At 40.0% G+C, this 27162-nt stretch overlaps 1 protein-coding gene across 3 annotated transcripts in view; it reads left to right on the plus strand.

Moving 5' to 3' along the window:
- BRD1 (bromodomain containing 1) overlaps positions 1-27162 on the plus strand; it is a 46111-nt gene that overhangs the window by 9478 nt on the left and 9471 nt on the right. Inside the window, exons 2-10 of one of the 3 annotated variants that reach the window (XM_081211485.1) lie at positions 1449-2826; positions 6319-6475; positions 6765-6896; positions 8139-8267; positions 9051-9363; positions 11666-11923; positions 15285-15773; positions 25640-25775; positions 26177-26304. In XM_081211485.1, the coding sequence (XP_081067611.1) occupies positions 1463-2826; positions 6319-6475; positions 6765-6896; positions 8139-8267; positions 9051-9363; positions 11666-11923; positions 15285-15773; positions 25640-25775; positions 26177-26304 (3106 nt within the window). In that variant the 5' untranslated portion in view covers positions 1449-1462. The remainder of the gene's footprint in view (positions 1-1448; positions 2827-6318; positions 6476-6764; positions 6897-8138; positions 8268-9050; positions 9364-11665; positions 11924-15284; positions 15774-25639; positions 25776-26176; positions 26305-27162) is intronic. The other 2 variants (XM_081211484.1, XM_081211486.1) reach the window with 2 other exon arrangements.

The following is a 27162-nucleotide window of genomic DNA, read 5'->3' on the forward strand; positions in this document are numbered from 1 at the left end:
TGTTTGATCACTTTATACCAGGCCAACTCCCAAGAGACTGCAATCTACTCACAGAGTTAAAAACTGGCAGCGCTCTACCCCTTTTTGAGGGGTTCAGGTCAAAGTTTATGAGCTTTTTTTTTTTTAGGAAGGGGGAAGGCCTGTTTTTGGGGGGGAGCAGGGCGAAAATGATGAGCTTTTTTAGGGCAGTCAAACTTGTTGAGTTTCTTTGGGGGGAGACAGTGATCTACCTGTGATCTACCACAGACATTCAGTGATCTACCAGTAGATCATGATCTACCTGTTGGACGTGCTTGCTTTATACCATAGTTTATTTTAAACTATGTTTTAAAATGACATGTGAACTGGACTGTAGACAGGCTCACCGATCATCTGTTCAAGTTACTAATGAATGTACTGCATATTACATGCTGTTAGTCTCTTTCCCCTTTTATTTAATATCAGGCAAAATGTGCTATGCATGCATTTTTATCAGCGCAATATTTACATCGACTTCAATGCCCCTTACTCCCAAGTAAGCGTGCATAGGATTTAAGCAATGCTGTCACCAGGGAGGCTCTTATGTTGCCATCACTAAATAGCTTCAGGTTTCAGGTGAAAACATTCCTCTTCAACCAGGCCTTTGACTTTTAACAGTATATAGCCTTTTAACGTTTTTCTTTTCATTTCTGGTTTTAACGTTTTATGTGTTTTTAAAAAATGACTTCCTGCCCGAGGCAAAAAATGCAACACACAAATGGAATAATAATAATAAGTGGAAAAACTACTTATTGTTAAGAAATGGGCTTGTTTGTGCCTTGTGTGAGTAGAAAAATGCTTCTGAAACCTTGCTGAATTATTCTGAATATACCTGCCCTGCTGCAACTCCCTGTTTCTCATCCCAAGCCATTAGACAAGGGCTCTCAACCCTCAGGAGCAGCTTCGGGGTGGTTGTAGTCAGGAAAGCCCTATTGTACAAGCAGATTTTCTCTGACAGTTCTCTGGATCCAACTCATTTTGAATTCCAGTGACCAGCAAACCAGTAAATATATCATGCTACTAGATCACACTATACCTCTGTTTCTTCAGATACTGTTAAACTACAATCTTCATTACTTCTAGCCATTGTGGCCAGTAGTCAGGGATGATGGGAGTTGTAGTACAACAACATCTGGGTAGCTAAGGTTGGGGAAGGCTGACTTAATGACAGCACACACATCTGTTTAACTGCAGGGATGTTTTATAAAATGAATTGTTAAGAGTTTTCTTAAATTACAAAAATGTGTGGAGTTCTTACTGTGGTCTTATGAAAGTATTTTGTTTCATAGTTTTTAAATGCCTTCAAGATACTACATTTAATTTTTATCATAGAAACCACCTAGTAGGTAAAAAAATGTTTCTCCGTTTGTCTTTCCTGTTTTCATATTAAAATATACAATTTCATCTTACAATCATGCTTCTAATTTTAGGTAATCAGTACCAAATGAGGAGGAAAGGAAGATGTCATCGAGTATCTTCAGCAAGACACTCTTCTTCTCCATGCAGTATTAAACACTCCCCTACTAGAGAAACTTTGACCTATGCCCAGGCTCAAAGGATGGTAGAAATAGAAATTGAAGGGCGATTGCACAGGATCAGTATCTTTGAACCCCTGGAAATTATATTAGAAGATGATCTTACAGCCCAAGAATTAAGTGAATGCAACAGCAATAAAGAAAATAGTGAAAGGCCACCAATCTTTCTGAGAACAAAGAGGCATAGAAACAACAAAGTTAAAAAGAAAAATGAAACGTCTCCGAGTGCGCATGGCATCCCGTCTACAGCAAGTACTCTTCCAGAACCCAAAGTTCATATTGTTGAGTACAGTCCACCTTCTGCACCCCGGAGGCCTCCATCGTACTATAAATTTATTGAAAAGTCTTCGGAAGAACTTGATAATGAAGTGGAGTATGATATGGATGAAGAAGATTACGCGTGGCTAGAAATAATCAATGAAAAGCGAAAGAGTGATGGATTCTCGGTTGTATCGCAAAACATGTTTGAATTTCTTATGGACCGTTTTGAGAAAGAATCTTATTGTGAGACTCAAAAACAGGGTGAGCATCAGTCTTTAATTGATGAAGATGCAGTTTGTTGTATTTGCATGGATGGAGAGTGTCAGAACAGCAATGTAATTCTTTTTTGTGATGTGTGTAACTTAGCAGTGCATCAGGAGTGTTATGGGGTGCCATATATACCTGAGGGCCAGTGGCTCTGCAGACAGTGTCTACAGTCCCGTTCACGGCCTGTAGACTGTGTACTGTGTCCAAACAAAGGAGGTGCCTTTAAAAAGACAGATGATGATCGATGGGGACATGTTGTTTGTGCTCTTTGGATTCCGGAAGTTGGATTTGCCAATACAGTTTTTATTGAGCCAATAGATGGAGTTAAGAACATTCCCCCTGCCCGATGGAAGTTAACATGCTACCTCTGTAAACAGAAAGGTGTTGGTGCCTGTATTCAGTGCCACAAAGCAAACTGCTACACAGCATTCCATGTTACATGTGCTCAAAAAGCTGGTTTGTATATGAAAATGGAACCAGTGAAAGAATTAACTGGTAGTGGCACGACATTCTCAGTAAAAAAGACTGCATATTGTGATGTACATACACCACCAGGTTCCATTCGGAGACCTCTGAACATTTATGGAGAAGCTGAAATGAAAAATGGCCTCTATAGAAAAGAGGGCTCTGCCAAAACAAGGTCCACATCAAAGGTCAGAAAAAAGGCTAAAAAGTCAAAGAAGACACCGGCTGAACCCTGTACAGTTATGCCTGCAGTATCTGCTCCGTGTATCCCTCCTCAGAGGTAAGAAAAACGTTAGAAGTCAATGCTTTATTTACCTTAATAGTACGCTAAAGTTCAATTTGCTTTATTTTAATTTTCTTTTAGTTCTCAGCTTATTGATAGGGAATGAAACCTGCAATACTTTATGGCACTATTTGACAAACAAGTTAATAGAATTTTTTTTAAATCTTCTTACTCAGTAACTTAATATTTTTGTAGAAGAGTGAGGATAGCTTTCAGAGTCATCATTGCTGTGGTTTGAGTTCACTTACCGTATTTTTCGCCCTATAGGACACACCGCCCCATAAGGCGCACCTAGTTTTTGGGGGGGAAATAAAGGGGGGGAATTATTTCCCACCCAGGCGCAGGGCTGGGGTGGGGGAAGCCCAAGCTTCCCCCGACCCCAGCCCCCAGAACAGGCAACTCTCCGCAAGCCGCGGGAGCCCAGCGCCAGGCTCCCGCGCTTTGCGGAGAACTGCGCGAAGCCTGGGCGCGCTGAGCTCAGCGCACCCAGGCTTCAGCATGCAGGCAACTCTCCGCAAGCCATGGGAGCCCAGTGCCGGGCTCCCACACCTTGTGGAGAGCTGCACGAAGTCTGGGCGTGCTGAGCTCAGCGCGCCCAGGCTTCAGCATGCAGGCAACTCTCCGGTGCGGACTCCCACAGCTTGTGGAGAGCTGCGTGAAGCCTGCATTCGCCCCATAGGACGCACACACATTTCCCCTTCATTTTTGAAGGGGAAAAAGTGCGTCCTATAGGGCGAAAAATATGGTAAATTGAACAGGAAACCTTTAAATTATTTGCCTAGATCACAGGTGGATGGTCTGTAGCCTTTGACCTCATTTTATTCAGCCTTCAGTGTTTCTTGAAGCTGCCACCTTTCCCCATCCCATCAACATTTCTTCTCTGCTCATACATTTCCTACTTACTCTTCTTTGTTTTTCAAAGTGTTCTTCCCCTCCTTATGTAGCTTCGGAGCAACTGCAAGTGGCAGTATTTTGCTTAATTTAAATTTATGTTTGTTTCTCTAAAGAAAATAAATTCCCCTGCTTGTATGGCTTGAGGAAATGGATGTCTGAGAACAAATGGATAGGCTTTTGCTGTTTGTGTGACCCATCGAAAGAATTACTTTTACTTGCTTTCCAAAACAACAGCTATTAATCTGTTCTAAAAAAAAACCAAAAAATCCCCTGTATGCTTATTTGAGAGCAACCCGGTCACAGTCCCATGAGACTTTCTTCTGAGTAGACTTTCACAGAATGGTCTTGATTCTCACATTTATCTAGTCAATGTTTCTAGTTCTACGCATCATCATCATCTCTGTTTCTGTCCACCACTGAAATGCAGCCCTGAAAAAGGGGTTGCCTACCCCTGTCCTACATCCTCAATTAGCAGTTAGAATTTATTTTATTTTCTGGGGTTCCCTGTTTTCCCCCAGCTATGCTATGTTAGTGGAGATGGGTTTGTGAATCGGGGGGCTATTCAAGAGTGACTTCCTGTTTGTATGATGGTGTCAACCTCTAAACATTCAGAGGGGTTAAACACAAAACATCATGTATATATTTAAATAATTTCATGGAACTCATTAATTTTAGAAAGTAACCTTATTGGCTACATATTGCTTCTTTATATTTTAAAATTACAGTGGTGCCTCGCAAGACGAAATTAATCCGTTCCGCGAGTCTCTTCGTCTTGCGGTTTTTTCGTCTTGCGAAGCACGGCTATTAGCGGCGCTTAGCGGCTATTAACGGCTTAGCGGCTTTAAGAAAAAGGAAACAAACTCGCAAGAACTCGCAAGACGTTTCGTCTTGCGAAGCAAGCCCATAGGGAAATTCGTCTTGCGGAACGACTCAAAAAACGGAAAACTCTTTCGTCTAGTGAGTTTTTCATCTTGCGAGGCATTCGTCTTGCGGGGCACCACTGTATATCCTGCCTTCGTCCCCAGAGGAGCCCAGGGTACTTACTGTGTGTGATGTGATACCCACACTGGAAATGGAAGGTTGGGTGTTGCATACTTGTACTATTTCATATATTGACTTTGTTTATTTTGAGAAATTGATTCTTAAAGGCAACCCTAACAGGTGTAATATCTTGGGACATATTTGCCTCAACCCAGAAAACTACCGGGCAGATTATTTGATCTAATCTCGGTATTTTATCTGATAGTAGGAAGTGTTAAATATTTCCCTTTCCCCTGTGCTTTTAATAGTGTACTACTGCCTATGAAATAATTACATATACAGACCTATGGCCCAGATCCAAGTCTGATTGTATTCAGGGAGGTTGGGAGGGTTGCCAATCTTGCTTTTGATTTATAGCTCCTAATTCTGAATTTAAATTTACTCTTGATGGTTCCCAACCTTCAGGAGCAGTGGAATAGGCACTTGGAGAGAGAGAGTGAGGGTTACATTAGGATGGGTGGCCAAAAAACCCCCTTGTATATGTGCATGTGCAGTTCTTTGGATGCTATATGCGGTTCTAATACCTTCATATAATCCCTTGAATAAAATTAGTGAAGTTACATGCAGAAGTGTAAGGAGAATTGTTTCTAATAACAGTTTTAGCACTCATCTGTAAATTTGTTTTCCAAAAAAAATATTTTGGCTAATTACTAGAAGGTTATTTCTGTCTCAACATTCCTAATGCAATCCCCTATTATCCAGATTGGCATGCCATGAAGAAGAAAAAACTAGTGGAAATAAGATGCACCTGTTGGTACTTAGATAAAGCAAACACAGCTGGCATAGTAATAGAAATATAGCAGTCTGATACATCAAACTTGTAAATGGCAACTTGCCTGGATCTTATATCAGTTGAGAATTATCTCTAGGCAACCAGGTTAATTGAAAGAGAGTTGATTCTTTTTTTAGTATTACACAGCCAAATGTGACTTAACAGGTATGTGTTTGGGCATATGATACTATAAGTCTTGTAAACTTGCTTCCCAGGCTTCACTACATAACTTCAGTAGCAAAACTGTTAAATAATTTAATCAAAGAAAGGAATTCAATGAATATGTATTGATTTGTCAAAGGTATGTCTTAGGGTATGTATGTAGTTCAGGCTCTTTCTTTTCTTTTTTGGTCTTTATTGTGAAACATTCCACAAGGAAATAACAGGTGAAAATAACATTCTAGCTATATCAGGTTTGTAAGATTTATGTAACTGTTTATAATACCCTGGTACTAAAAGTATGACTAGCTCCCAAGTACCTAAAAGAATTTTCAGTTAGTGTTTCTTGGAGAGCAGTCCCTTACCCCCAGTACATGGTAAAACTTTTGAAATCAAGGGGAATTCCAACACAAGTTTGCGATGTAACATAGGTGTGTCATCCAAAATAAAGGGGGGGGGGGACACCTGGCTTTCCTGAAGTTCTTTTTACACCAGCCCATGTAAATGTTGTATCATTTCAAAACAACATTTCCGATTCAGAAGTATTCCATTTTCTTTCTTAATTAAAATATGCAGTGCTGAGTTACAAAAATTAATATGTTTGTTTCCCCCCTATGCTTTAGATTAAATAAAATTATGAATCAGGTGGCTATTCAGCGAAAGAAGCAATTCGTTGAAAGAGTACATAGTTACTGGTTACTTAAAAGGTTGTCCAGAAATGGTGTCCCTTTATTGAGAAGACTGCAGTCTAGTTTGCAGTCACAAAGAAACACACAACAGGTATGTATCTTCCGTAATTTCCAGCATAATTAAACTGCTCATGTGATTTGAGTTGATAATATATGGCATAGGTAGCTAGGAACAGTATAATTGTGTATTAAGTGAAAATGAAGATGAGATTTTAATTCCTATCTTTGTTCTATCAGAGAAAAATAGTATACCTGGAATTGTAAGTAACTTCACAGGCTAGCTGGACTCAAAATTATTCTTGAAATGCTTGCTAGAAGCTACTGTTAGCTGTAGAGTTAAGAGCAGAATAACATAGAAACTACTACTTTTCTTTCGTAAGAGGGAAGATGATGAAGAAACCCAAGCCTTAAAGGAGAAGTTGAAGTACTGGCAAAGGCTCCGTCATGATCTGGAGAGAGCACGGCTGCTGATAGAACTTATACGAAAACGAGAAAAGTTAAAAAGAGAACAGGTATATGAGTAATTTCATTTATTAGGATTTTGAAGGGAAACGTTGCCGAGTCAGGATTGATTCAAAGGATACACACTCGGGGACCCACAAATCTTGAGTGGCCTTGGTAGCCGCCAGAATTTATGGTTACCAGAAACTTGCTCTTCTCATAATGAGGGAGGGGTGGGATCCCCTTGTATCTGACACCACACTATGTGGAGGACATCTCCGAAGCACAGTGAAATGTCAGGAAGAACCCCTTTCTCAAATTCTAATCTCCAGGGGTTTTTTAAGCATGTGTCATGCTCCATTTCTGAAACACTTTGGACGCCCACAAAGTGAATGTGCATGAATCCTACCCTCTTCCCAATCTTAGAGCTTTGGGGATCAGAGATCTCATGCATTTGTACTGTGCTTGCTCATAGAATTGGAAGGTACCCCAAAGATTGCCTAGCAAACCTAGCGCCGCATCCCAGATGGCTGGCCATCCAGCGTTAAAACACTTTAATGAATGAGAGTCTACCTGCCAAGACTCTTTGTTCTACTGTCAAGCAGTTTGCATTGTCAGAAAGTTGTTTCCTAATGTTTAGATTAATTCTGTCCCGTCCCCCGTCCCCCCCGCTTTGTAATTTGAACCCATTGTTTTGGGGTCCTGCCTTCTAGAGCAACAAAAGACGAATTTGCTGTTACTTATGTGATGGCCATCTTCAAATATTTGACTACGGCTATCGTGTCATTTTTTTAAAGTCTCTTCTCCAAGCTAAATATACCCAGCTCCTTCAACCTTTCCTAATAGGACTTAGTCTCAAGATCCCTTACTTTCTCTGTAGGTGTTCTTTGCGCATGTTTCAGTGCAACGTGGAACAGCCTTAGAGCACCTTGGTAGCGTGGGGTAACTGGGAAGGCTCCAGACTTTGAAAGAGCACCATGATTATGTGTCGTGTTTTCTTTGGTATACTCTTTAATGTTACCCATGGCTCTATGTTAGTTGTATTGCCAAAAGCACACAGGGTTTTGTAATTAAGCTGTAAATATTGCCAGATACAGGCAAATCAATTTTTTCCTGTGTTATTGCACATTGAACATACATCACATTTAAGCTGCAGTCCTGTGTACACTTACTTTGTGAGTAAGCACCATTAAACTTGTTGGAATTTATTTCTGAATACAGTTGCTTAGGATTGATAAATTCAATTTTTCATACTTGCAGTCTGCAATCGTATCCATGAATGAAATGGGCTCTGTTTGTCTTCCATTGCATAGATCAAAGTGGAACAGGTTGCCATGGAACTTCAGCTAACTCCATTTACTGTACTACTGCGGTCAGTTCTAGACCAACTACAGGAAAAGGATTCTGCTCGCATATTTGCTCAACCAGTGAATCTTAAAGAGGTGAAACTTTAATATTTCTGATACAGTTGATCAGTTTTGTATTGAAGCGCTAGCTTGGTAGTCATAGGTGTCATGGAATTTCATGCAGGTGAGTGAGTAACCTGGCTGAGGATGAACAGATCCACTCCATTTCTCCTCTGCACTCAGCATAGAGATTGAGGGAGTTGCCTGAGGAGAAAAGTCCCCCTCTGCCATCAGCATGGAAATACACTGCAGGATGTGGAACCTGGTATCACCAGACTTGCACATGAAGGATAAAATGCTTTAATTTGCAAACAATAAAACGTTAATACCTTCATTTTCTAGACTTTGTGAAAGCATAAATATAAAAATAATTATTTTGTTAAAATTAAACATTAAAGGAGGAATCCAGTATCTGTTGGTGCAAGGATTTCTGCTCCTGCTAGTGCAACTGTTTAGTTCAATCCAGCCCTAATATTTGATTCTTCAAGCAGGTGATAGCATTTAATCATACAAATCTCAGAAGAGTACTTTAGATTATTTTCTAGCTTAAATATTAAAATTAATTTGTCTGTGCCCAGGTCACTTTAAAATAAAGGTTGCCTTTAAAAGTAGATTAAGGGAACAGAAGTTTGGAAAGTGCAAAGCTTCAAATTATCAAGGTCACAAACGTACACATTTATACATTTCTATGTATTTCACCGAGTTAATATTTTTAGGAAGAAATTAAGTAATTTTTGCTTTCTGTTAATATTTATATTTCTGCTTCAATCAAAGAGCAAAGAATATATATATATATATATTTAAAAAATGTACTTGCAGGTTCCAGATTATTTGGATCATATTAAACATCCCATGGATTTTTCTACTATGAGAAAACGGTTGGATGCCCAAGCTTATAAAAATCTCAACGAGTTTGAAGAAGATTTTAACCTTATCATTGAAAACTGTATGAAATACAATGCAAAAGATACAATATTCTATAGAGCTGCTGTGCGGTTAAGAGATCAAGGAGGTATTGTTCTGCGACAAGCTAGAAGAGATGCGGAGGCAATTGGGTATAATAACGAAACTGGAATGCACTTACCTGAACGGCCTAAACTTGAATCTCCTCCACCTTTTACCTGGGAAGATGGTAAGGACGCATCAGAATGAACGCTGATATAATATTTTCAGGTTATTGAGTGGGTCAATTCTTGTTCAGAATTCTTGAAGCCTTTTAAACAAGGTGTGTTTCTCACACAAAGCTCATCTTTGCCTATAGCACTAAGCTAACGTGGTTTATTAAAATCTACTGTGCATGAGCTGTGTGCAACCCAAGCATTCCTATGTCACTCCTCTTCTTTCACAAGTGGAAAGAATCTATGAAGTGGAAAGTTTGATGTTATATCCAAACCCAGCATGTAATGTTAAGTACAAGCCACAATTTATAGCCAGCTTTAAATGATGGTTGTTGGCTTAGCCATTAAAAAAACAACAACATGATCTCAGGTTCGAAACACAAAAGCTAGGACCATTGTGATTTGGTTAGCCGCTCCATTCCCAGGAACAAAGGAGTGAAGTTAGGCAGCGTATGCAGTGTGGTTCGATAAATGAAGCTTCATGGCTTAGCAGTATATGCAATTGGTACCAAAGTGAGGCGCTTTAGAGATATGGCAAGGGTTTCCTGCACTTGTGGCATCGTGGGGACTGCTGTAATGTAGAAAGCCCTATCACAAATTATTTGCATCTCCGCGATTAAAGATCATTTTGTGATGTGAAGCAGGAGGACTGCTCCTTAGGAAAGTAAATACTGAAATCCTATTGTTTATTTGCATGTTTTGTGGACTCTGCTTCTGGAATGTAGGGGTTGCAATAGGAAAAAAGTGTTGGACAGTAAAAAAAAACTTATAAGAGCATAATAAAGCAAAATAAAAATAATTTAGAGTAGAAAGAAGGCAAAATATTTTAACATGGGAGGTTAAACTAGGGGTGAATGGACTTTCCTCATTTCATTCTGGATTCCTTCCACAGATTAACTGACAGTGCCTCTTATGTTTGTCTTCCAGTTTATAGTGAATTTCTAGAACATGTACTATTTGCTTTTGCCACAGCTTCCTGTTTCTACCATTAATTTGCATAATTTTCCCATCTACTCACTCCTACCTCGATATGATTTATATTCCTGCCTGTATCATAATTATCATTCTAGCCTCCTAGGAAAAGAAAGGAATCTTGATTTCAGCTTCTGTACATACAGAAGCAATTTTTAATGTATATGTCGAGAGGGTTAATTAAATCTGTGGTAGGCTGTCTTCCTTCAAAAGCATTATGTAAACTAGCAGTAGTGCAATAGTAATCCATTTGTTATTATGCCGTGAGATTTGAGAAAAAAGCACTTCACATACATTCATATGAGATTTTGGGGATGGCAAAGAGAGTTTTTATAGCAATTCAAAAAAACATACTCCCAGTGCAGAAGACTTTACAAATCCCTGGAATGCAGAGTGGAAGAATAGCAGAAAGCAAATGTATCAGTGCTGTTTCATGACCTGTGCAAGGTAAATTTGAGTCGCTAAATCTGTGGAGAAATTCACAGGGAGGAAAATTCTACATACAGGCTTACACATATAATTTGTTTCAGATTGGATGGCCAAATACATTAGTAGGTTTGATACAATAACTCATAAAGGCATTTTTATGCCCTTCAGAACATAAAATTCATGTTCAGTTCATGTTGCAGAGGGGCTGGATGTGGAAAGTGAATGAGATCATCAGTAGAGCTTGTGGAACTGCCAGGACAGCATTGAATATTTGACACTGCCATCTTGAATCATACCATTGGCTCATTTTGCTCAGTATTGTTCATTGTGATTAGCTGTAGCTCTCGGGTTTCAGTCATAGGTTTTGCCCAGCCCTGCTATTGAGGGTCCTTTCAAGTGGAGATGCCAGTGATTACACCTGGGTCCTTTGGCATGCAAAGTTAGTACAGTCGCACCTTGGTTGTCGAGCGCCTTGGTACTCGTACGTTTTGGCACCCGAACACCGCAAACCAGGAAGTGAGTGTTCTGGTTTGTGAACATTCTTTGGAACCCGAACATCCGACTTCTGCTTCTGCGGCTTCCAATTGAGTGCAGGAAGCTCCTGCAGCCAATCGGAAGCCGCCCCTTGGTTTTCGAAGTTGAACGGACTTCCAGAATCTGTTCGAGAACCAAGGTACGACTGTACTTTGGAACATCTGCTTTGCATGTGGAACGTCCACTGCACAAGAGATTTCCTAGGGATGTTTTAATGATTTTAGTGAAAACTGCTGTTGGGACAATACCAGCTGCAGTGGGAGAACAGAATCCTACACTTTATCAAGTGTTTCTGCTGCACCCGTGTCACACTGTTTTAGCTGTGCTCTTAATGCTATAGGGTGGAAAACATTGTTCAAATGCCTATATTTTTAACTTCAGTGGATAGGTTACTGAATCCTGCTAACCGAGTGCACATGTCTTTGGAAGAACAGCTGAAAGAGTTACTAGAAAAACTTGATCTCACCTGTGCAATGAAATCCAGTGGTTCTAGGAGTAAGCGAGCAAAGCTTTTAAAGAAAGAAATTAACTTGATTCGCCTCAAGATAAGCCAGCAACAGCATCAGCCCTCTCAGATTGAATCAGGTATTGGAAGTTTTGAAGAAGAAAATGCAGTATTAGAACAAGAAGGCGAAGAAGGTAAGATCTGTTAATTTAAGCAAGTATTAATAGAAAGTTGATAGAAAGTTGATAGAAATTGCCACAATCCTTGAGTGAAAGGGGATAAGAAATTACTTAGTGTTATCAAAAGCCCTGCACTTCTGTATACTTTTGTAGGTTCTAAATACAAATGTAGGAATCTAAACTTAATTTGGTTAGTATATAATCAGAGGTGGGGGTTTTTCTCTTATGTTCCCTGCCCAGATTCCAAGAGTACCTTAATCCTACAATGAATGAATTACAAATAATTGCTTTTGAGTAAACATATATAATATCAGAGTGATGCTGGCAGGATTGCACAGGGATTAAGAGATTTCAGAAAATCCATATTTGTGCATCCTTGCTCAGTTTCTTGCAGTGGTAAAATAAGTTGTTTTCCAGATAAACTAGAAATCACTATAATCCAGTTTAAACGGGAGCATATAGGAATGGAAAAAATAAGAGTAGATTGAAGAGGTGAGAATAATCTAATGTGCCTAAAGAAGCTTACTGTTGCACCTATCTGTTTCCAAGCGATTATCCAGTTTTTACATTACTGTATTTTTCGTATTTTGGACGCACCGGACCACAGGACGCACCTAGTTTTTAGAGGGGGAAATAAGGAAAAAAATATTATTCCCCCCCCCAGCCCCAAAGAGCAACGGACAGGCTGTGCGCTTCCTCTTTAGCCTTGAGCAGCATCTTTAGCCTTGCACAACGGGATGGATCGTGCCCGATGTCCACCGGGGCTGGACTAGATGACTCCTGGGGTTCCCTTCCAACCCTGCAATTCTGTGACCTCGGAAGTTGTTGGGGGTCTCCACCACTGGAGGCTTTTAAGCAGCGGTTGGGGGACCATCTGCCTGGCATTCTTTAGCTGTGATTCCTACATTGTGAGGGGGCTAGGCTAGATGACCCTCGGGTGGCCCTCCCAATTCTATACAGTCCTACACTTCTGCGGCAGGAGATCCACAGCCACTTCACACAATGCCCACTCCCAATTTTCATTGGAGAGACATGTGGCTTCACTGTCTAGGTAGGTACCCCCCCTACCTGCCACTCTTCCCTCACCCCACTTAAGCCGAGGGAATTCCTGCCCAGAGAAGCTCCCAGGTGAGGCAAGGGTTAAGATCTACCTCTGGTAAATGGCTTTGTATCCTCCCTCTTTCCCTTTTCTTCTTCTATGCTAGTTCCTTCTCTTGTGTTTTGTTTAATCTGTTTTTATTGTATACTAAAATAAAAGCTGCAAAGTTTCCTTTTTTATAATATTCCCCCCCCTCCAAACTAAAACGTTAATCTAGATAAAAACACTGATCCAGAGGAAAATAAGGGGGTGGAGAAAGGACGAAAAAGAAAAAGAGGTAGAGATAGAGAGATTTTTAAAAAGTTGGCTTCTTTAGCCTTGTGCAGCCTCCCGCGGCTGGAGAGGCGTGCTAGGCAAAAGAAGAAGCCCAGGCAGCGAGCGGGATGGATCGCACTCGCTGCCCGGGCTTCCTCTTTAGCCTTGCACAGCTTCCCGCGGCTGGAGAGATTGCGCAAGGCTTTTCTAGAGGACGGAGAAGGGTCTGACTGGCCGCGTCAGTCCCTTCTCCCTCCTGGGGAAAAGCCCGCAAGAGCCGCACAAAGCTTGTGTGTGGCTCTTGGGGGCTTTTCCTGCTTGCCTCCTCCCCCGCATTCACTCCATAGGACGCACAGACTTTTCCCCTTAGTTTTTAAGACGGAAAAACTGTGTACTATGGTGCGAAAAATACGGTACATAGAAAGTTGCATTTGTTGCAGTGGGCCTTCATATTTTCATTAGCGGCTAGTTTCTTTCCCTGCTGTCGCATTGGAAATTGCTCCCGATACACCCGATAAGGCGGTTGTTTATAGCCCTCCCACCAGATGTCAAAGAGAACAACAACTACCAGACTTTTAGAAGACATCTGAAGGCAGCCCTGTTTAGGGAAGCTTTTAATGTTTGATGTATCACAGTATTTTAATATTCTTTTGGAAGCCGCCCAGAGTGGCTGGGGAAACCCAGCCAGAGGGGCGGGGTATAAATAATATATTATTATTATTATTATTATTATTATTATTATTATTATTATTATTATTATTATTATTATTCACAGTCATGGCCATGCAGGTTTTATAGGTGAACTTCAAAAAAAGGGGAAAAACAGAAAAATTAAAAGGTTGAGATGTGAATAAAGAATGTAGGCTGAATCCTTTTTTAAGTCAAAAATATGGAAAAAGGTTAAAATCCAGAGCAAGTTTAAATGGGGAGCTGCTTAGTATTGTGTAGAAGCAAATTGCACGAGAGGAGAAACCTGTGGGAAGCGTTAAGTATCCTCAAAGTCACAAAAGCATCCGCTCAGTACTGTTGGTGTAAGATACTGACACAATATTTCGGTAGAAATAGCTGTTTTCTCTGTGTCCTCTTTCATTCTGCATGGAGTTTGTAGATAATGTGTATGGATTGTTAAGTGAGAGAAGCTCCTGTGCTTGAAAACAAAGGTGATAGACTTTATTGACCCAAAGAGCAGGCATTCTCCCAGGTAAACAATTCCTGTAAAGAATGTCAGAACGATGCTAAACTAAATAGTGGTGGGAAAGATGAATTGGTAAAAGGAATGGTTTTTTTAAAAAAAATATATCCTCCAAATAGTCAGTGGGTGAAATTCAGTGTCATGTAAGCAGTCCACGGATCAGTCAGGTACACTACAGAATGTCATCCTTAGGGTTGGGTTCATTGTAAGCATGACTTAAGGCTGGAGCCAACCTATGCTATTAAAGGGTTTTGCCATTAAGAGTTTTACTGAATTGAAACTGGTAACCGTAATTCTAAGCTGTTTTGCAATTCTTAATAATACATTAATTTAGCAAAGCTTTCAAAGCCCCCTGTTAATTCTCAACAGTTTCAGGCTCCAAAAGTGTTTTTTAAAAAAACAAACTAACTGAAAAAGTTTAAACAGGTAAGGTGGCTATATTACTCAGCTTACTGTATTTGAAGTACTTTTATAAACAGCTTACGTCATGAAACGCTATGCAATTTGAAAGCTAATCGTATTTTAGAGGCTTAAAACTTTGGCACAAATTGGATTTCTTAAGATTCAATCCACAATGCAAGAGTGAGTCCTTTGGTTCCAGTGGGACTCGCTATGAAATAAATACATTGAAGATTAGAGCCAATCTTTTCCACACTTACCCTATTCCCCTAAATCCAGGCACTAACTAGGACAGTTGGTTTAAAGTTTATGTGTTATACTTTGTATCAAACAACAATAATTATTGCGGGCTACATATTTGATACTAAGTTTTATGTAGTAGCTCTTATAACTATCAGTTTTCAAAAACCCACCTTTATTAATTTTTTCAGGAGATAAATCTCCCCCTAAACTTGAACCATCAGATGCGTTACCTCTTCCTTCAAACTCGGAGACTAATTCAGAGCCACCAACCCTCAAACCTGTAGAACTCAATCCAGAGCAGAATAAACTTTACAAAAGAGTAAAATTTGACAATGAATTGTATAGTACTTCCATTCAGAAAGAAATAAATGGACACACTCCAGAACACTTACTTGACAGTAATCTCAGTGAGTCGACCGTTTCTGCTGTAGCTGAGTCATCAACTGATGTAAACAGACGTACTTCTGTTCTCTTCTGCAAATCGAAAAGTGTAAGCCCCCCAAAGTCTGCAAAGAACACTGAAACCCAGCCAACTTCTCCACAGCTAGGGACCAAAACCTTTTTGTCTGTAGTCCTTCCAAGGTTGGAGACACTACTGCAGCCCAGGAAAAGATCAAGGAGTGCTTGTGGAGATTCTGAGGTGGATGATGAGTCCCCTGTAAAGCGTTTGGATACAGGTAAACATTTGCTTCCATATTCTTTTTAAAGATAACATGGATAAATAATTATTGAATCCTTTTTTTTAAAAAAGCCCACATTAAATTGACAGTATAAATGTACAACTTTATATTTGTAGAAGCCTGATACCTTCTGACATCTGATTAATTTGTTTTATCCATGTTGTCTAACTTCATATTCAGGGATGGTTGTTTTTTCTTTTCCTTTACTGCTGTGATCTGCTCTTCTTTTAAATTAAATTGAATGTTAGATCTTTCTTCAAACCTTCTCCACTAATGAATCTGAATGCTTGCAGCCTAGTTAGCTATCTTTTATATGGCTACCTTTGTGTCTAATCATGAGAAGAATATACATGGATTCTGTTAAAGGTCAACTTTAGGATTTACATTCAAACCCAAAAAGGTTTGGACCAGTTCTGTTGGGCCATTCCCAGAAGCAGCCCTCTATTGAGTATAAAATGTAGTTCCCCCCCTAAGTTTTATGCGTTGGATCCAAGCAGCCGTGTACGTTGCTTGCCGGGATTAAGCGTCATGGTTTTCCTTTAGTGCTCTAGCACTGAGAGTGCCCTTTGGATCCAATCCTATATTACACTGTGTGTGTGTGTGTGTGTGTGTGTGTGTGTGTGTTTCAGAGAAAATCCTCAAAGTTATGAATGAGATTAATCTGGAAAAAAGTTTTATTAGTGTTATGAATTATTATTTTTTTGAGTGATAGGTTCCTACAAAGCAAACCAAATCCCTACTCTGCCACTCCGGCCAGGGCTTGGATGAAGAAGTGGTTTCCCCCCTACTCAACTGTGCCTGGGCTTTGTTGGCAGGAAGCGGAGCCCCCGTGGAGCTCTCCTTTATTCACCTGCCTGAACGGTGGTTATATGGAAGCTGTTGCTGGTGCTATCTAGTATAAAGCCCCCCCCCCCAAAGGGGTGTCTGGGAAGGCAGAGGTGGAGCTGAACCAGCAAAGGGTTAACTGAATTAAAAAGGTGGCCTTGCTGGTGGTAAGTTGCGGATCTGGACCTGTTTGCTGTGCCAGCCTGGCGTGACAAACCATAAGGTTTTCCTGTCCATCTCCTTTCTTCCTATGATGAAGATTGTGTGGGAGCAGGAAAGGCGATTTTGAGTCCGTTACACACAGCCAGTCTCTTAACCGTGGTCAGACGAGAGGGAATGTTATATCTGCAATGTGTCATTGAAAAAGTGTATCATTTTAAAAGGATCAGTTTGGTGATACAAAATACACAAGCCACACTTGATTATGACGTGCTGCTGTTAATGCCAACTTTTCAAGCATTTGAGCAGCTTGTTGTATTAAGCGTAATAGTCTGACATTCATCTTTCATGTACTTGTTGTGTTAAGCAGGTTTATTTGTTTGCAATGTAGAAAATAGTGGTGATTTACACTTTTCCTTTTGCGTGAAATGGCAAAAGCAGAAAGTAGCTTGGTGAACAGTGTTCGCTTTAGTGGTTCAAGCCATCAGACCTGATTCACAGCAAAGAGTTGTTCTGTTGAGCAAACCAGTAATTGAGCAAACCAGTAACAGTAGCAAACCAGATTTCCGGGATGTTACCCTTCAAGAAGCATATTCAGTAAACTTGTTGACTTCAGCTAATTATCTCTTTAAATCAGCCAACGAGATTGCTTTCCTTTCTACTGTTCTGCTTCCATGTTTTTCTTTTCTGTGGCCAGGAGTTCAGTTGAAGAGGCTGCAGTTGGCATACATTTTCAAGTATTAATTGTTCGGAGAATACTGCAGTATCAAATATGGGTTTAAATCCAGAGCAAGTTAGTTTTACTTGGGTCCTGTTGAAGGAAATGGAACTTAGATCCCATTGAACTCAGTGCAACTTACGTGCAGTTCTGGATGCATACAGTTGTGTTCTGCATCTCGATGGGGAATGTGTCACAGGAACAACTGTTTAATGGGCTGCCCCAACTATCACACACTATAGAATGCACTGTTTTTACCCACAAAGTCTATATTTGAGTTTCCACCCACACCATTTCTCATTGCAGTTTCTAGAAATGTCAAATCAAACTGTGTTGACTAGCATTTGGTGGAGAGAGAGAAATGTCATTTGTAGTTGGTGCCTCTGTACGTTTCCATGTGTGTTTATTTATTTAGTCATTTTTTCATTTATATACACACACATATACATAGATACAAACCCCATTTACCTGAATATCCAACAGAAGCATGTTCTTAGCCTGACTTGTTTTAGCAAATAGTAGCATCTAGTACAGGCTTCCTCAACCTCGGCCCTCCAGATATTTTTTGAGACTACAATTCCCAGCATCCCTGACCACTGGTCCTGCTAGCTAGGGATCATGGGAGTTGTAGTCCAAAAACATCTGGAGGGCCAACATTGAGGAAGCCTGATCTAGTAGGTGCTTGATTTAGTTTTAAAATCAATATTTTTACAAGTGGAACTCATTTTTCCTTGTGTCTAGAATGCCATCTGAACAAAGTTTACCTGTGTCTGTTTGTTCTCATTGTGTTGCATTATGCCTCTACATGCCTAAGGAACCTCTAACGCAAGAGTATGCCACTTGCTAGTTTGTTTCTTGCAGCTCACTATGAACTCATAGCAGAGCCCCCCCAACTTTCTCCATATTTCTCAGAATCTTCCTACTGAACACGTTTTCTCTTTTTTACTGAGGTTATAGCAAAGTTCCAGAAGCGCACAAGACCGTCAACCAGTGGTTCACAAACATTCCTTGGCTTACTGGCCAGCTATCATATGTAATTGCTACCAATCCCCTCTCCTGCGTCATCTGGCATTCACAGAATGCCTGGGTGGGTAGGCATTTGTGTGGAGGTAAGGGGGCCGGCAGTAAGAAATAGTGGAAGTGTCACCATTTACTTGGTAGGAACTTCTGCTATTTCTTACCTGCTCAAAAACTGCAATGGAAATTAGACTTGAGAGTAGCGATCGGTGTCGTGTTCTCTAGAGGCTCTTGCCGCTTCCTGGTGAGTGGCCTTGTTGATCCCTTTTGATCCCTTGTTGATCAGTTGCCTGGAACTTGGGTTGCAAGGACACCATCCGAGGAATCATGCCCTTTCCTTCCTACCATTGGAACGGTGAGTTTCTCTCTTCCTTACTCTTCTCGGCCCAGCCTCCTCACGCTTTCCTGAGAAGTTCCAATTGTGCCGTTCCAGTTTCACAATGAACACGTGACGACACATAGTGCTGTTTCTTTTCTCTCCTCCCCGCCGCCCGCCTCACTGCTACCCATGAAAGAGCAAAAGTGCCCCTAAAGTTGAGAAGCAGTAGGGGGAGAGAAGTGTTGGTGTCCCCCTTTTTTCAGAACTCCAATTTTTACTGTTGATTTTTTAAATTAAAAAAAAAATCGCTCGGGTTGCGAATGTGATCCGTGCGGGAAGCACATTCGCAACCCGCAATGCCGCGTCTGCACACATGCGGGTTGCGATTTGGCACTTTGCGCATGCGCAAGCGCCATAACCTGGAAGTAACCCGTTCCGGTACTTCCAGGTTCATCGCAGTCTGCAACCCGAAGCATCTGTAACCCGAGGTATGACTGTACAGTGGTACCTCTGGTTAAGTACTTAATTCGTTCCGGAGGTCTGTTCTTAACCTGAAACTGTTCTTAACCTGAAGCACCACTTTAGCTAATGGGGACTCCTGCTGCTGCTGCTGCGCTGCCGGAGCACGATTTCTATTCTCATCCTGAAGCAAAGTTCTTAACCCGAGGTACTATTTCTGGGTTAGCGGAGTCTGTAACCTGAAGCGTATGTAACCCGAGGTACCACTGTATAGGTAAATGTTTAATATATGTTTCCTGGCAAATGTTTTATATCACCTATTTTAAATAGCTGCAAAATCTAGAAAGCAGGGTGAGTTTATAATCCTAACCCAGAAATAAGTTTTTCCCTGATGGTATCAACTGAATATTCCCTTCTGAGGGAAAGAAGAGGAAAATGCTATACAGCTTTTTTTTTTATTTGTGTGTGTTTCTGTCCCATCTCTCTGATATAGAACTTTTTAAACCAGCTTCGTAAACCCATAAAATATTCAGGTAGTATTAGTTAATTGGCAAATGTTTCTTCTTTGCACGTAAATAGACCTTTTGTAAATACTGTTGTGCTTTGATTAGAAGGATGGCATAGTGCAGTATTTTTTTGGTCGAATAAAGCTGTTTCAGAGTGTCAACACTATTTCAAATAATCATCTTACAAGACTCTTGTAATGTATATTGTGGATGCAAATGACTTGCTGCTGGCCTTATTAAGAAAACTTCCGTAAAGCTGTCTTTCTAGATCCCTAGTGTTCATGCAGTCTTTGATATCTGTTAGCAGAAAAAAAAACTCTTTCTAAGTGTTCTTATGACTGTTGATCAAAACTCAAGTTTAACTTAAGTATAAAATTGGCAGAAAAAAACTAATAGACTATCAACTATACTAGAGTATCTTACCCGGTTTTTGTTAGAAATATTGAAATGATAATGTTTCCAGTACTTTACTGAAAATGTAAGAAATATTGAAATGATAATGTTTCCAGTACTTTACTGAAAATGTAAGCAGGACAATTCTATAGCTATAGCTCTGATGTGGAAAAGTAAAATCCTTTATTTAATTGTGTGTGTTATGTAATTATTAAGGAAATACTGTGAGAGTGTTTTGGAAAGAATAACTCAGTTTATTTCTGAAATTGCGGAACTTGATGCCCTCTAGTCTGTTTTCTTATTTGTGGAGCAATTGACAGTAGCTGGAAACATTTCTAAAATGCTGCATAGAACTCTTAGGATCCAGCAATTAACTGCAGCGTATATTGTTTTCTTTGAACTACTTAACTATTGTACATGGTAAAAGCAAAATTTGGAATAAACAATTTAGTAGTTCCTTCACTCTAAGCCTACGATTCCCTTTTTAAAAAATTATGTGTGCTGAAAACCAGTTCGGTAGCATCTTGTGACCCTTAGCACATGCTTCTGCTAACTCACAACACACCTTCTAAATTCACATGTGCCAGATACTTCCTTGGGCTTCATCTGCTAATGTCTTACTGCACTGTTGAAGCATCTTTAGAGGTACTGATGCTCCAAATATAGAAATAGGTGGATAAATTAATCTGTCATCTTCTTTCATTGGAATGAATTTCTGCAAAAATGCAGCCCCTGTTCATGGCATCTCTTATGAAAAATGCCCCTAAGCTCTCTGCTGCTACATCTTTCAGTAATGAGCAGTTGATTCAAAGTGGAGAATATTTCAGTCTTCCACTTTCAGATATTACATGAAATATGACTAGTAGAAGACATTGATAGTTTGCATAGTTTTTGTTAATCTTGCTCTGGATACTGCTGGGCGGAGGGCTTATTTAATTAAAGCTCTTTTCCCTTTCAGTGAGACTAAATGGCTTTTTCACTGTCTTCCAGGTTCTCATATTAACTAATATGCTGAGTATTTATCTATTTGGATCCTAATTATTTTCTATTATCCTGAACACGGACTGGAATTCAATGTAATGATCATTTTGGAACGCAGAAAGACAATTACATTTCAAGTAATTATTTTGGATCATGTTGGAGACACCAGCCATCCTTAAAACAAAATCAATATCTTGAACCCTGTTGGAGGAAGTCTTTGATATATATGAACCTATGCTCTTCATTCAGTATATTTCCCCATCTCCGTAAGTTATGAAGTTGTATGTTGCAATCTTATGTGACATAAATTGGTCGCAGTTTTACCAATCCCCAGACGTCTTACCTCAAACGTGCTCCTTGTGGGTTGATTGGTTAAGAATGTTCCTTTCCATCGCCATTCCTCTGCAAGCCAATCTAATCTTCCCTTGGCCAGGATATAGACTCCATAATACATTCACCAAATATAATAACTACATTTCTCTCCATCTTTATTTTGTTGCAGAAAATACAGGGCTCTATAGGAATTGAACATGATTTTACACTAGCACTCGGCAGCAAAAAGGGTCTATATAGTGGTGCCATTCATTGATTATTGAAAATACTTGCCAGCCGACACCCTCAATTACCGCCTAGATCAGAAAACCCAATCCTGCGTTATACAGAGAGGGAATTAGGCAAGGGTTTTGTAACTTCCTAAGCCAAAGGGATTTTGAATTCCTAAATGCAGTATCTTATGTTTACTTTCCAAACTTTCAGTATTCCTCATTTTTTTAAAAAAAATCCTTCCCTTTTTCTTCTATTTCTTCATAACTGATTGCTTTCTACTGCATTGACTTTTTTCAGAGTCCAGTCGAGAATTCTTATCTGGTAGACACGGGTCTGCTTCTTTTTTACATAAATTTTAAACACTCTTGACACAATAAGTTTGACTCCATATTTACAGATTGGGTATAACTTCAGTTCCAAAATAATGAAATAGATTTTTTAAATTGTTTTGTGTATCCTGTGTTTCCATGAAATGGTTAGTTGTGTTACAGCAAGGAGTAGTTGTAGTTGTAGCTTCTACTGTGACAGTTGCATATCTGCTTCAACTTACACTCAAGTAAAAGGTAAAGGGACCCCTGACCATTAGGTCCAGCCATGGACGACTCTGGGGTTGCGGCGCTCATCTCACTTTACTGGCCGAGGGAGCCGGAGTACAACTTCCGGGTCATGTGGCCAGCATGACTAAGCTGCTTCTGGCGAACCAGAGCAGCGCACGGAAACACTGTTTACCTTCCCGCTGGAGCGGTACCTATTTACTTGCACTGCGTGCTTTCGAACTGCTAGGTGGGCAGGAGCTGGGACCGAGCAACGGGAGCTCACCCCGTCGCAGAGATTCGAACCGACGGCCTTCTGATTGGCAAGCCCTAGGCTCGCTCTGTCTTCACCTATTAAAAATAATATTTTTTGTGAGGAAGGTTTTCTTTTCACAGTATGAAAATCTTAAGTACAGGTTATTACATAGATCTTTATCAATAGTACTTACTACTTAGAAAGTGTTCTGTTGTCCCTTAAATAGCTTCTTGCAGCATGAGCTGGTGTAGGCAAGAGCCTGTTCCTCAGAAGTGCGAAGGATCTGAAATGGACTATAAACAATGAAACTTCATAGGCTGTTAACATCTAGAATGCCACACTCTTCCTTGTTGAAACAGACTAACATGGCTTTTCTTCTGAATGTACTCAAAATAGCTGTAGCAAAGAATGGTGTGTTCTTAGGAAAACGTTGCTTGGACAACTAATGAAAACTTAGAAACACAGAAGGATCATTGTAAAAGTCTGTTAACTTCCTGTGGAGTACTAAAGGTTCCAGAAAACTTCAGTGTGGATCTGACAGAGCATCTCAAATGCAGAAGAAAATGAAAACAGATTCAGCTATTTTACCATTGCTCCAACGGAGTCTCTAAAATTGCTTGAGATATTGATAAGTATCCGGCTACCAAGTGCTTCTTCCTTGTTACGCTCTATTTTTGGTAAATTGTGTTAGGCCAAGCCAAAATGTTTTATGCAACTCTATCTGTTTCTGGCAACACCTGGGAATCAGCTATACTGCTGCAAATAAAAAGTTTTGTGTGTGTTGTAAAGTGAAATATACAGATGTGGCACTAGATGACAATGGTGAGCTATGGCAAATTCAATATATTTTTCAAAAACTTTTTTTAAGAAAAAGCATTTTCACAGCATTTTTATATATGTGTAGATTCCACCCTGTTCTTGCTAAATTATCATTTATGTTTTTGTATACTTCTATGGCTGTGTTTGGATTTAATGGTGAATTATGGTTTAGCATTACACAAACAAACCTTGGAGTGCTTCCTCCTTGCCTTTCTCTACTAGAGTGGCTAAGAGAAGTCTGGAAGCTTTTTTAAAAAAATAATAATATTAACTGTAGTTTAGCTTACAGCTGCAAGACATGCTGCAGCTCATTTTTGTAATGCTAGACTACATTTTCGTGTCATTCTTGAACCAGCCCTGTATGTTTTACACATATTTCTGCAATTTATTAGCACTTTAGTTGTTGAATAGTGTGGGGATATAAGGAATAGACTTTGGTTGGATATGGTATTTGAACTGTGCTTGAACTGCTCATATAGAAGTGTGTGTACAAAAGTTTTAAATTGTCTTTCCAGTTTGCCTGAAATATTTTGCTGTTTGGCTCACAAAACAGATCAGCACGCAGTATTACACTAGTTTCAATTCTAAGCATTTGATCCTCTGGTCTCTTAGAAATAATGATGCTGGCCCTTTCAAGCCCTGCTGTGTGTACATACTACTTGAAAATATTCACTTTGCAAATATTGCATTTACATCTAGCTTATATTTAGCATTCCTCCCCCCAATTCATGTTGTCCTGTTTTGGAGGAGGATGAAGATCTTACCTGCGTGGGGCTTCAGCCCTATAACTGCTCTTTCTAACAGTAGTTTTTCAGTAAGATTTGTGCACCATGTCAGTAATGGAGTAATCTTTGCCTATGCACCACCACCTTGTAAAATGAGTATATAAAACAATTATATACACCTTCAAAGCTGATACGACACAAGCTATTGTTGACTGCTTCTCATTTTGATTTCTCTGTACCCGGTATATTCTGGCGTAAAAATGCAGAGTGACTAACTGAACGACAAGAAGGAGCGTATGTGGGTATAGGGAAATTGTAATGACAGTTTGCCTGCATTCTGTATTGCAGTTGGTTGTCTTCAGCTTGTATTGCCACAGGTTCATATCTTGTTGGATCAACTAGTGTCTGACTTGTTCATCACACAGTACCAGTTTTAGAAAAAGTTATTTCTTAGACCAGGTTTCTTTTTTTGAAAAATGAAAGATTGGAAACATGTTATTTAAAACACTCCAAGGAAACATAATTTTAGCATTGCTGTGTTCTGGCGGAACCGTGCCTCCATACAAGCTATCTTACCCTCTGCAGCTGGTGTGCCAAACAGATCTTATCCCCCCACCCCCCATCAAGGCAGAGAGCTTTTAAGCTCTCAGACTTGCTTACTTGGGCTCACAGGCGTCTTCTGAATTCTCGCAAGAGGCTCCCAGAGCCAGGCAGAGAGCTTAAAAGCTCTTTTTGCCCCAGGAAAACCCTGCACAAAAAGCTCTCTGCCTTCCATGCTCTTAATTTATGGGATGTCAAACAATCAGTTTTCAGCAGTGTAAAAAATGTACGTAAGTTGTGAGTCACCTGCGTGCCTTCAACATATTTTATGCATCTGTTGAATCTTACGTACAATTTTCATTCATGGTCAATTGAAGCATCTTTCAGTTTTATTTATTATTACGATATGAGACACTACCATTCCTGTTTCTAAAATAAGAGAAGATCAAATTTCAAAGTTGGCAGATAAGCTGTTTGGGTTGTGGACTTTTAGACTAGTTTAGTGCTGTATTAGGCTTCTGTACATAGGTTCTGAATCCTAAACTGAATATGTGCAGACAGTGTTAGCATTTTCTAGGGCTCTATTGAAAGTTAGCAGTCGCCTATTTGATACCAGACTGGTCCTTGCGCTGCTGGGAGGTTGGAGACAGCCATGTTCCATTTTCTTCTGACGATTTGAGGAATAGAATGAGTTTGCTGTCACTTGCAACTCAGATGCTTTAAGTACTGTATTAACTCACATTCTTTTAATTTTTAGATATTTAATGAAAATGTAGACCTGTCTTTTGTATGTTTGCATAGACTTCGTTCTGCATGCATTGCTTTAGGAGCGGCACAGTTTGATATATCTTGCAACAAGTATCAGTCTCTTGATTTTACCTCCTCTGTCTTCACTGATGTCTACACATTCTGCATGTTTCACTTAACTATTTAACGTTTAATCTCATTCCTCTTGCACATGTTACAGCTCTATTAACAGAGGTACTAAAACATGCACATATTGAAACATGTATGAAAATGCAATCCACTTCCACATTATGTGTATTTTTCTTTTGTTAACCTGCCAGGTCTTTCGAATGGTTTTGGAGATGGCAGTAAAGAGCCGGAGTTAAATGATACTCCAGGGAGAAAAGTTGAACCTCGTCGCCGTTGTGCATCAGAGTCTAGTATATCCTCAAGTAACAGCCTGTTGTGTAATTCAAGGTAAAAAAATGTGGTGTTATTAGCCCAAAGTTAAAGTATGTTCAAAATATAATTATTTGGATCTAGACTTCCCATAAGCAGAGGTACTCCGGTTTGTCATTTGCCCTGTGCCTCTTGAAAATATTCTCTGGAGGGTTGCAAGACCCTCTGGAAAAGTGAGGGGAGTGGTAAAAATCCCCATTTCCCTTCCTCAAGCAAGAATCTTCACTGGATTTCAGAAGTGGGCAGCCCAACAGTAATATTAGTTACTGGGGTGAGAGACTTCTGGCATATAAATGTCCATGAAACCTTGTAAAGAAGTATAATGATCCACATCTGCAAGCTGTTGTTGTTGTTGTTGTTGTTGTTGTTGTTGTTGTTGTTGTTGTTGTTACATTTTCTGACACTTCAAATGTTTCTAGTTTTAGCCTGCCAAAATGTGGGAAAGGCAAACCAGCGCTTATACGAAGACACACGTTAGAAGACCGAAGTGAGTTGATATCATGCATTGAAAATGGAAACTACGCAAAAGCAGCAAGAATTGCGGCTGGTAACTGATATATTTACGCTATGTATTCATAAAAAATATCTGGCGTTTCTTCCTGCCTGCTCTCTAGAAATGATGGGTGATGCCTTCCCAGGACATCCTATTCTGTGGCCAGATGAATGTGAGACTTTGCCTATTTGTGTCTACCTCTTGACGATACCCGTTAGGTTTTCCCACTTGCCCCCGATGCGCCTCCTTCTAATCGATCTCTTATTTCCTTTGCCTCAGACATTTCAAGGTTGAACATAACAAACACAAACCTTCTCCCACCCATATTTCCCACCTATGCACCCTTTTCTAAATTCATCTGCTTTGAACACCCGTTACACCTTTAAACTCCTCTTTCCTTGTCTTGTCTTGTCTTGTGTTCTGCTCTTTGTGATTATAGCAGTTGGTCCCTTATGACTATTTAACCATTCCCGTTAGCACATCTCCACCTCGAGGCCTTGTTAGCATTGCCTTTCCTGCACCAGCCTCGCTTCACCTCATCTGCTTTCCCTCAGCTGTTGTCTCTTGTTCACACCCTCATTACTTCTTTTGTCCATCTAATATAAACTGTAATCCCTTTGAGCACTATATTTTCCCTGTTCTATATATTGCCTTAACACACTGGTGTCACTAAACAAATAAATTCAATTAACAAAGAACTCTTAGTTTGCATGTTGTGTTCAGGGCTTTCCATGTTGACTCTGCTCCAAAATGCCAGGAAATCGCAGCTGAGAACAAGACACATTATTGAGGCAGTATGGTACGGGATCCATGCTGTGGTTAGTTCAAGCTTCGCCGCCACCTTGGAGCAGAATGGCTTGCAGTTCAGAATCAGAAGAACCTTTATTTGCATCAGCCACTAGCCGTAGCAAT

The sequence above is a fragment of the Podarcis bocagei genome (assembly GCF_964188305.1).
Source record: "Podarcis bocagei genome assembly, chromosome: 10".
Classification (NCBI taxonomy): Eukaryota; Metazoa; Chordata; class Lepidosauria; order Squamata; family Lacertidae; genus Podarcis; species Podarcis bocagei.